The 12,198-nt window shown below is 38.1% G+C and overlaps 1 protein-coding gene across 6 annotated transcripts in view; it reads right to left on the reverse strand.

Annotated features, from left to right (window-relative positions):
- Window positions 1-8,730, reverse strand: part of mast4 (microtubule associated serine/threonine kinase family member 4) — a 101,876-nt gene extending 93,146 nt beyond the window's left edge. For all 6 annotated transcript variants that reach the window (XM_084383173.1, XM_084383172.1, XM_084383171.1 and 3 more), the window contains exon 1: window positions 8,175-8,730. In XM_084383173.1, coding sequence (XP_084239299.1) covers window positions 8,175-8,399 — 225 coding nt within the window. In that variant the 5' untranslated portion in view covers window positions 8,400-8,730. The remainder of the gene's footprint in view (window positions 1-8,174) is intronic.
- Between the last annotated feature and the right edge of the window lie 3,468 nt (window positions 8,731-12,198).

A 12,198-nucleotide genomic window follows, 5' to 3' on the forward strand; every position in this document is an offset into this window, starting at 1 on the left:
CCGTTGGCCAGCTGCTGCCTTGAAAACAATTCTTGCAAGAATCACTTTGCTTCAGCCTGCCAGATTCCTTCCAACAATGACACACATTAGAGGGTTTGGTGGTTTGGCTCTGGCCTGTGATGCTCAAACTGCTGATCTCCTACATACTATTATTACTTCACAGGCTGTGTATATATTATCCAAAGCTTGTGCAGGAGAGCTTCACAGGTATAGGGAGTTTAGTTCATAAACAGAGTTGTTTGGGTTGTAGTTGTAATCATCGGGTCTCGAATAGTTAAATTAATTGTCTAATTCTCAGGTCATCAAATACTGGCGTTATCCCAAATGGCACTTGATTTTACTACATAAACCGACCGAAAAGCACATTTTAAACACATTTTAAGCAAGACTTGCTAACATTTCACCACTGTTTATATATAAGACATCCTGTCTTATAATGTGTCACAATAAAACGCCCCAAAAAATGGCTTAAGATTGCTTTTTTATCCCAGATGACATTAGCTGTCTGTCAGAAGGCAGAATGGCAGAGGGTTTTAAGTTTTGTTAGATTTTTTAAACTTTTTGTGGCTTTTTTGCTTTTTGCCATGGAGGTCTGGAAAGTTATCTGGTTTGACATTTTGTGACTATAATGTCTAATAATTCCCAAACTTTGTAATACCCTCATTATATTTTCATTTCATTTGATAAAAATGGATGAATAGATTCAATAAATGTGGTTATCTTACATTTTAATTCTTAAAAAGGGCTTTTAGGCTCAAATTTGCAAACAATTTAATAGGTGGCGGGTTGTGGTATTGGTGGATATGGTGATATTGTAAAGTGTGAATCTAACCGGTCTAGTCCATGCTTGGCTGTACTTCTATCAGCCTCCATTTATTTAAATAAAATACAATTTATCTTCATCATACAGATGTTTTTAAACAAACAACCCTCTCCAGGAGCTGTTCCTGTGTGCTTAACACCGCCAGAGCAAATGAACACATCTTCCATGTGACAAATGAGTGTCCTGCTAACCTAAACAGAGCTGCACCAATTCAACAAACCTTTCTGGTTGTTTTAATCCTCCAGTTAATGCAGTTTGCTGAGTGCCAAGTGTCACACATGGTTGGTTCCCATTTGAACAAACTCATTACTCACAGCAGAGAACTGTGCCAGTTTGTTCAAAACAAAACTGCTCACCAGGGAAGTGCTGAGAAAGAGATTTCATTTCAGTAGAGTCATTTTCTGTTTGGTTTTTGTATCACTGTATGTGGGTTGATTGCTTGTTTTTACAGCCTTCTAACACTATTGAGCTGGCTTTTAGAGAAGTAATTTGTTATTTGGCTGGTGCACTCCTGTTGTAAATGATCTGACTGCTCCATACAGTACGTCATTCAGTGCAATTCACATGCATGGACAAACATAGGGTTGAATCTATCAGTCGACAGCAGCTGCCTGTTGGTTCACACATGAACAGATGTCTGATACATTTTTAAGGCACAACAAACAAGTTGTGAACACAACACTGCAAAATGATCGTTAGAAGTTTGTTAGAAAAACTGCTTACTTAAACATCCAGCAGACAAAGAGCAACATTTTCATTGATTTGGAGTTGTGTTTTTGGTCACCTGATAAACGTTAGTCCAATACTCCCCGTTTTAGCTCCGTTTCTGGTCTCCACCAACTCCAGAGGGAAATATCTGGCTCTTTATCTTCTTAATGTTCCACGATGTTTACCTGCTAATCTCTAACTGTGTCCGTCTACCGTTTGCTGCTCAGTGGGTAGTGTACAGGTGGTTTTTAGAGCTTTTTTACTGAAACAGCTGCCTGCTGTGGCCAAAAAACAAGGCTATGAGAGCAGTGCAGGGCTTATGTCCTTCAAAGGGACACCATGTAGTTTTGGGGAAGAAAATTTAAATCGGAAGAGAAAAATCTTCATTTATTGATTTTAATGGCTGAATAAACATACTGTCGTCAAAGGACAACACAATGTCATACTGTACATATTTTCAAATATTTGCAGGACCCTTCTAAGTAGCCAGCTTTCAAGCTTCAAACTCTGCGGGCCTAATTCCCATCTGAGGACAGTTTTTTATTCAGTTATGGAAATATATTCATCAAATAAATATTTCTTAGCTTACACTGTTACCTTATTAAATATAACCTATAACCTTCTGAATTCGAATTTCTTTTCCAAAACTACATAGTGCACTTTTAAGAGGGCTAACCAATACAACGAGAGATATAACTACTTGTAAACGTATATTCTTACATAAACAGATCTCCATACCTACCCATTACAAAAGATTTTTTTTTTTTTTTTTTAAATCTGCCCATGTATAAATGGTGTACATTTATTTTTTAAAGTGCTGTTGGAAAAGAACAAGAAACTAATAACAATAACATGTGGCTATTTCTTTCAAAAAAAATAAATCTAAACTTTTCCATTTTAAAACAACCTTCAAGTTTACAAAGCACACTTGAATGCACCATGACATCCCTGTCAACATCCACAGACTCACGCTGTTCAAAGTGATGTAGATTTTACGAGTTAGCGACCTGCACCTGAATGCAACATGAAGTCCCCAGTCCACCCCTGTGTGAGTCAAACTCCAACACAAGACAGCAGAGGACAGAAGAAGAGTTATATCTGAGACTCTCAGCAGAGCTTTTTTTATGACGAGAATATTTCAGTACAAACATTAACCAGCCAGAGAGCCTTACGAGATTTACTCGCCAAACAGAAAATATGCCAGCATTTGGACTCTGACTCAGACATATTCTGACAACTACATTTGTATCAGTAGTAGAAACTGTGTGTGTGTCTGCGATTTAGGAGCTGAAAGTAAATTCTCCGGCTTAACATTAATAAATTAGCTCGGCAGCAACATCATGCAACATTCCAGCAGTTAACATCGTCAAGATGTCAACAACAGGAAAATAAGCCACATTGAAACCACATTCATCACAATGACGTATTGTAACCTTCATGAAACAAGGTGCAGTCTGAGACTGGATTGACTTTGATAAGCCCTGATATAAAGTATAGCCGCTTCAAGATCAGTATAATAATAAAAAAAACGTAACTATAACTGTGTTCTTTAATTGCTTTGGCATGAGCTGTTCATGATGCAACACATTTTCCATCTAACCCCACCACTGAGGAAGCCATTCAGTTTATGTTGTTGCTCACTGTGTGTGGAAGATAATCCAGCTAATTATCAAGTAACTACTGCAAAAACATCTGCAGTCATTATCAAAACTGAAGGGGTAAACCTGGTATGTGGGAAGAATGGGAGAAGGTGTTCTCTTGAGAATAATCTGCCTGTATCTGAGCCAAAATGACCTACCCACGTAAAGTTTTTAGTACTTATCATAAAAGTAGTGGGAGCATTCATTTCAGTGAGATTTAAGGCTGAAATATGGGGGATAAGACAGGTGATCTGCTGTGAGAAATGCTTCTGTTGTTGCAGCAGCATAAATAGAAAAACAACAAAAGTCCTACCCTAACCCAAAGAGGAAATAGTGGGATTAAACATAACACAACCAGCAATTCCCATAGTCTGTTTACACAACATGAGAGGTGGAGATGAGAAAGTATAGAAAACAGGATTTATGGGTATGAGGGGCTATAAAAGCAGCAGGATATATATAAGTAAGGAATACAATGATTAACATGCTGACAGATTGGGTACGTTGACAAGCAGTGTGTGAGGCTGTGTTGAGGCTATGTTAGACAGAAGTATCATCTGAAATTTCTTATATATGTTAAAGTCATGTTCACGTGTCTAGACAGGACCAAGACAGAGCTTCTCTGTGATGTTTATATGGTTGTTACATAAATTCCTATTAATGTGCTTAGATTAAATCTTTTTCTGGTAAACATTAGACTAGAGCGACAACAATTAGTTGATGAATGATTGCAGCTCTAATCGAGATGACCAAAATCTGTTGATAAATCTAGACTGTATAAAACCCATTTGGATCCATTTCTGTTATTTTATCTAGTGCATGTAAGAAAGACTGATGTGTGGGATAATCTCATCCTGACTGTAGAGAATGTTCTCCATCTCTGCCCACGACACTGGACTGATCAAGATATCTGGGACGGTATAAGATCCACTGAGTTATTGTGAATATAAGCATCAAATAAACATTGGAGAAGACTGCTTGAAGCACCAGCATAGTAAGTACCTCACTGCTCGTAACACTGTACGGAGCTAAGTCTGGAAGGGTGACGTCATGTGAGTTCTCGGAAGACTTTCCGTCTTTAACTACAGTAGCAAGACAAAGGTCAAGGGTCAGGTTCCCTGATTAACCCTATAGCATTACAACTGGATCATCTGACCTGCTTTGTGGTGTTTAGGCCAGTAACGTCTATTTAGTATAACAGGTCAGATTACATCTCCTCTTCTGTGACCGGTGTAAGAGAAGCCACTGGTTTTAAATTAACATCAAACTGACATTTCAAAGAGATCAGGAGAGAAGGGCACAGGGTTAATCCAATACATGCTGTCTTGCTTTAGAAGTCAGTTTCAATTCAATTTAATTTTAATACAACTATTTTTGGAATATCAATGTAATTAATTATTTTATAAAAGGGCTCCTCCAAAAAGTACCCTTATTTTTAACATCATTCACTGGCTGGAGAGTTGGAACACATCAACAACTGGTGCTGCAGGTTCCTAGAATTAGCACCGATCTGGAGTAGACTGCAGTGTACTTCACACTCTGGTTCCAACAGATCAATAGTCAAAACCCTGACTGAATTGAGCTGTGCATGAAGCGCTCTGGCTTCATGGCTCTGCAGACTGAAGCTGGGCTCACACCTCATCTCATGGGGAAGCAGACATAAACGAAATAGAGATAAGCGTGGTGTTGTAACGCGTTGCGATGAGAAAAAAACAAAGCAGAAGGTTAATTGAGTCTGGATGAGTGGGAAGATGTGGTCAACACAGGTTATCTATTCTTGAGCGAGAACTGGAGGTGAGATTTTTAGTTTCTGTCAACATTAGTATGCTAGCTAATGTTAGCCTTAAGGGCTAGAATGTTTATCATTGCTAGGTAGCACCTTCAGCTGCCTCTCCCTTTTGCTGTTCTGGTCCGGCTCGGAGAGTAACGATGTAATCATCCAGGTTTTAAATCGTAGATATAAAACATGTTCAATGAGTCTGTGAGCAGTTCAGGAGGCTTAAGACTGGATCTGTTAACCCTCACATTACCTGATAATCTGTGCCGAACTGCATGTTTTGAATGGGCACTGCACTAGTTTATCAACAATCTCATTGTCTTACTATTTTGGTCAGAAATATGGTGACATTTACCTAAAATTATTACAAAATTATTTTAAGGCCATATCACCCTACAATTTTTAGATTATTTCAATGACTATGATTAATATTAAACTTTTTTTTTTTAAGTTTTGGTTTTATTGACTCATGTCTCTCCTCCTGAAATAAAGATCTCAGTCTCAATAGGACTAACCTGATTATATAAAGGTTTCATTTGAAGTCCAGAAGGAGGAAAAACATTGTTTTACAGTCAAATATACAGTATGTAATTTAATGTTGTAGAGTTCACTGTGAGAGCAAAAATAAGAGCCCAGCCCCTTCATCTGCGGTATCTCAGCTCTATTACATTAATGGACTGTCAAACTGTTACTCAACAAAACCAAATTAGTTAGGCACTGGTGTTAGCAAACATGACACCACCCCGGGGGGATGTTCCAGGGGTGAGTCTGATATGCTTACAGATAGTGATTCAACAGGCATAACATGGGGAAACAAGGTAACATCCATTACAGGAAATGCAATTTGGACCCTGTGTGCAGGTCTGTGCATTTCCAACGTCCATGACAAAACATGTGTCACGTCAAAAAGTACATATAAGCCGCCTACTGTTGTACCTCGTTGGGACTGGGAACTCTGAGGTCGATGGTGTGGAGAGGCAGATGGATAATGTTGCTCAATTTTCTGTATTATCCCACTGTTTGGATTAGACTTTGTAGGGGATGACAGTCAGCTGCACCTACAGCCTGAAGTCATGTTGCATGATATAAAGATTTAGAAAAGGTTTTTGGGTCAGGCAGGAGCTTGAATTATTCAACACACCCAGCCACACATCTGAATGAGCCAGTCCAACCAGTCTGCATAAGCTTCCATGTCAAGTGTTAACTTAAAGGCTGAGACATGAATTTTGTCTTCCTCATTTTCTACATCTGTTTCCTGAATAAACACCACAATAAGTAAGAGCTTGGCTAGCCTCAGTTTGTGCCTCTTTACAATGACAGTCATCCAAATTTTCTGAAAAATAAACAACTGTTGAAAAAAACCCAGAAGGCCACTGAACAACACCTACCGCTGGTGTGACGGTACTTACAACAACCTTTGAGATTATTTCAACAATCTGAATGACAAAAAACTTCTGTTTCTCAAGTTAGGACTGAATTTCCTAATCCAGGTAGCAAAAAAATCACATATTTCCTTGTTCTTTTTGTAAAACACAAGCAACATTATAATGTTATTGTATGGAAGTATGAAGTATCAGACAGAAGCATCACTTAATTGAAAGTTTATTAGGTATCTTAAAGTAATGCAGGCTAATGCAGCAGCTCGGTAACACATCCTGTCCTCAGAGAGGTTGTAATGTTCAGATTTGTTTGGACTTGTTTCAGAGAGGTGTTGATCAAAGTTTGTGCTTAGTTTGGAGACTGCAGTTTGTGGTTCTACTGAATTCTTTATTTATTTATTTATTTATTTATTTATTTATTCATAACTATTATTTGCATGGTTGCTTAATCTGTTGATTATTTTATTCAATTAGTTGTTTTATCTATTAAAATGATATAAATGAATGAAATAAAAAGGTGAAAAATGTCAATCAGTGTTGCCAAAAGACCAAGATGCCATCCTCAAATGTCTTGTTTTGTCCACAACCCAAACATGTTCAAAAGGGAATGAGAGAATTATGACTTATTTTTTCATTAATTACTCAAATCGATTATAAAAATAGTTGGCAGTCAAGTTAATAATTGAGAACTCATTGATTAAGCGATGCAGCCTAAATGGGCTGCACAAAATTGAATTTGCCGAGTTGAGTCACCACCTCTGGAAAAATTTCAACAACCACTCAACATCAAAACCTTCAGGAAGGGAGAATGTACTGAGGGACTGTTGTATTAGACTGCATTATTTGAAGCAAGGTTTTAAAGATTGTTTGTGTTGTTCAAGTTGAATAACAACACATATAGTCATGTGGAGCTTAGAGCGTTGGAAGAACTTGGAAAAAATCTTGTTTTCCATGCAGCAGATGGACACTTTTTTCCTGGGGGTTTTTTTTTTTAAATAAATGACGGGTAGAAGTGGCTGAGATGTAAAAAAAAAAAAAAAAAAAAAACTTCTGGGTTTTCTCAAGGATTTCCAGGTAAATATTTTTCAGAGAATCAAATGCTCAGTTCTGTGATTTCAATGAAAGAGTCATACATAAATCAGAGCTGCAACTTTGAGTCGATTAATGGAAAATTAATTGGCAAGTAGTTTGACAATCGATTAAGCCATTTTTCAGGCAAAAGTGTCAAACATTTGCTTGTTTCGGCTCCTTACACAGGAGGATTTTCTGCATTTCTTTGTCATTTATGACAGTAAATGAAGAGTCTTTGGGTTTTTGACTGTTGGTTGGACAAAGGAAGAAGAAAATTCTACATTTTTTTGACACTCGACTAAACAAATCATCTCAAATATAACCTGCAGATCAGTCGATAATGAAAATAATCATTAGATGTAGCCCTGATTGGACAGGGAATCATAAAACCAACACCCACTAGACTTTGACTGAATGACTTAGGGCTCAAAACAGAAAGCAGTGCAGCTCTGAGAGACTGCATGATGAGTGTGAGTTGTAAAGGGAGTGGATGAAGTCAAACAATGATGAAGTGCACCCAACTAAACATTAGCTCATGTGAGAAGCTCATGCAGGTGTTTGTTTGCAAACATTATGACAGCAAGAGGAAAGTTAACGAGTATACTGTCTTCAGATGTGTTTGGCTGACTGCTGGTATTAAAGGGGATTACTGTAAGGAGTAACTCTGCACTGTTTGTAACCAGCAGAGCGTGTTTGTTTGTTTGTTTGTTTGTTTGTTTGTTTTCAGCATGAACACACACGTCAAGCAAACTATAAACGAGTTGTGTGTTGTTTACCTTTTCATCTTCGTCTTCGTCTTCACTTTCACCCCCTCCTGGTGTGTTTCTATCCTCGTCCTCTTCGTTGATGCTCTCAAAGTCAGAGTTGGGACCATCATCTCCATCTGCGGAAACTCTGATTCTCAGCACGGAGGTCACTTCTTCTTCTTCTTCTCCTTCGGACAAGGTGCGCGAACCTGACGACGAAGACGACTGACTGTCCAAGTAACTGCTCTCCTCCATTGTTTTTTGGGGGGTTTTAGCGTTTAATATAAAGACGACTCCAGTCAGACGTCAAAACAACACGAAGCTATTAATTAACCTGTCAACGCACCTGTCCAGTGAGTTCATGTCCGTTATCAACCGCTAGCCCGTAAAAGGATATGACCGAGCAGCTACAAACAAAGTCACGACGCTGGCTTAAAAAGTCTGCGTGATATTGAAAATATTCACCGAAACTCTTCAGCATCGAGGTGGTCGTTAGTTGAAGGTCTCCTCTTCTGTTAAAAGTCGCCTCTGTTTGGATTTAGACGCTCATTACCTCTCATGCAGCGTGAGTCCATGCTGCCGCTGCTGCTGCTGCTGCTCCTGCTGCTGTCACTGACTTCATAACGATCAACTGAAGCCGCGAGCGGCCCAAAATAAGCCCCGCCCACAACGTGTCGGGGAGGGCCAATCGGATCGCTGCTCGTGCCAAACCAAACAGAGGCAGTTTTAATCAGATTTACATGTTGAGGTCACGTCAGGAGGGCGGCCATTAATGAGCCCCATCCAGGTGTGTGAGGCCTCCAGGGGACGTTTATATGCACTGCACATGTGCTGGAATGTAACTAAGTACATCTACTCAAGTACTGTTGTACCTTACTTGAGTATTTCTATTTTATGCAACTTTATAGTTCTACTTCACCAATACATCTCAGAGGCAAATATTGTACTTTTTACTCCTCTGCTTCTATCTGACAGCTAAAGTTACCAGTGATGAAATGTAACTAGGTACATTTACTCAAGGACTGTTGTACTTTGCTTGAGTATTTCCATTTTATGCAACTTCATACTTCTAGTCCACTACATCACAGAGGCAAATATTGTACTTTTTACTCCTCTGCTTCTATCTGACAGCTAAAGTAACCAGTGGTGAAATGTAACTATGTATAGTTACTCAAGTACTGTTGTACTTTACCTAAGCATTTCCATTTGGTGCAGCTTTATAGTTCTACTCCAACAATACATCACAGAGGCAAATATTGTACTTTTTACTCTACTGCCTTTATCTGGCAGCAAAAGTTACCAGTGATGGGGTGTAACTAAGTACATAAACTCAAGTACTGTTGTACTTTACCTAAGCATTTCCATTTTATGCAGCTTTATAGTTCTACTCCAACAATACATCTCCGAGGCAAATATTGTACTTTTTACTCTACTGCATTTATCTGACAGCTTTAGTTACTAGCGATCGGGTGTAATTAAGTACATTTACTCAAGTACTGTTATAATTTACTTGACTATTTCAATTTTCTGCAAATGTATACTTCTACATTTTCAGAGGAAAATATTGTACATTTTTTTCTCCAATGCATGTAGCTGAGAGCTGTATCTACCAGTGATGGAATGTAACAAAGTAAATTTACTCAAATACTGTTGTACTCTACCTGGGTATTTCTATTTTATGCAACTTTATACTTCTACTCCACTACATCTCAGAGGCAGATATTGTACTTTTCAATCCACTACATTTATCTGACTCACTCACTATTCTTATTCGTCCATTTTACTCAATTAGTCTTTGTATATATTTAACATATATGTGTATATAATTAAATGAATATGAAATATACGTTATACATATATGTATATGATTATATGTTCAACAAAAGATTTAGCAAGTCCATATGCCATTTCTGGCTTCCGTCATTGTTTGGATTTAGAAAAAGAGGCACAACTGCTTAAAAATGTTTTGACACTGATAAACTATTTGTGGCACAGGATAATAACCTATGCCCAAATTCAAAGTCCTAAACTTTGTGAGCTCAGTAATTTAACACTCTGTAAGAGTCCATCCTGCATTATGAATACTTTAATTTTGACATTCTTATCAAGATCCGGAGGTGAACAAATTGTAAAACGAGCCTTTTTATTCAACTTTTTCTTGCAAAAAATACTTAGATTTTAATTTATTTAGAAGCTTCCAATGACCTTGAAAATAGGTATAAAGAGATAGCTCCTATGATCATTTATTCTTCTAAAAATTCCTCAAACTGGCATAAAATTTAATTCTTTTCTTTCTAAACGACTGAGGTGACACTGAGCGAGTCAATCAAGCCCCGACAGCTCCCAGGATACAGCTCCATGGACGAAGAACAGGTCTCACGGGTAACTTCCTGGAGTGAATGTGTAGAATTGCATGAATGTGAGGCAGAAAACTGTCCGCTGAAATAAAATGTCTGATAGGCAAAGATGTATCAGCCGTCTTTCATTGTTGTAATGTAAGATGTGTGTGTTGTTTGTCTTCATGAACAACATCTCTTTATTCACATATATTCACTATCTATGGCTTTGTTTCTCAGAAATGTCTCTCGTCCCTCTGCCCAAGAAAACGGCAACATTTCCTAGAATAGTGATTGCTGGTTACACAGATTACACAGTTTTATCTTCTAAGTAAGTATTTGTCTTCACTTGGTTGTACTTCCCAGCTAAGCCACTCCATCCCTGTGCATACTGCATACCAGCTGTACCATAGTATTATCATCCCACATGTAGCAGCAGATCAGGAGCTCAGCATACAGATGGACCACTAGAGGGCCCTCTTTCACAAATGTCTGCAAGGACTGTAAATCACAAAAGGATATTACTTTCATGATGGGAATTTGCCTGTTATATCAAACATGCACTCAGTCTGCAGAGTCCTGATGGTAAACATAGATAGCTGAACATTTAGTCATGGCTTATGAAGAAAGAGGATCAGAGAGAACATAACCAAGAGGGAGTGCTTCGCTGCATGGATCATTATTTATGGTGGATTGATTTGTTGTCTCTGAGGTCGTAAACACAGTCAAATGCAACATGCAGGAGGAATTAGCAAGAGAATAATATTGGCTGTAGCTTTTCATCCCTTCAATCATATTCATTAAACTAAATTGGAAACAAATTTGCAGTTTGAGTCTCCGTCATGGAGGATCCCAGGGCTCCACACACACTCACTGGTACAGTACCACACCCATGTATGATGAGTTCATCTTTTTGGTTGCCAATATTTGCTCAAGACTTCTCACCACATGAATCATTTCATTCAGCTGATATATTTGTGTTTACATGCAAGGGCATAATTCCCATGAGGGAAAGCTTTATGAGCAACAGTGAGTTCGACACTGACTTCATACAGGTTTCCCTACCCGGAGATGTGGACTCGAGTCGCTGTTTTGATTACTTGCAACTTGATTTGACAGAAAATAAAAATGACTTGAGATTACTTGGGAGTTAAAGACTCTCGACTTGGCTTGAGACATGATGACTCAAATGTCTGTCTGTGTTGATTTTATGTTTTAAAATGTAAGAAATGTTCAACATTGTTAATGTTTACTTGGGAGTTAACCTGCCTGAACTTACTTGACTCGCCTGTGACTTGGCTTGGCTTGACTTGCCCAAGACAACATGACTGGGGACTTGTTTGAGGCTTGGCCCAAATGACTTGAGTCACATGTCTGGCCCTAAAGTACGTCACTAGCGGAGGTTGTTGGGTAATGTTTTCTGTTAGTGTCCCAGTATTAAGCATTAGTTAATAGGTGGTAAGGCCCTTATACGTCTTTATACGATGCTTATTAACATTAAAAAAGAATGTAAAGCATTATAGCATCATAAACATGTTCATTGTTAGATTATAAGGCATTTATAAGCACTTAAAATACACTCGTACACAGTTTATAGACTGCTTAAGAGCATAACACTTTATAATAACCTTTATTATTATTAAATGGTTCATTTATCATTAAATAAATTTAAGTTAACAGTTATTTGACTATTATTATACTAGTTATTTGAGTTTTAT

The sequence above is a fragment of the Pagrus pagrus genome (assembly GCF_965226575.1).
Source record: "Pagrus pagrus genome assembly, chromosome: 19".
Classification (NCBI taxonomy): domain Eukaryota; kingdom Metazoa; phylum Chordata; class Actinopteri; order Spariformes; family Sparidae; genus Pagrus; species Pagrus pagrus.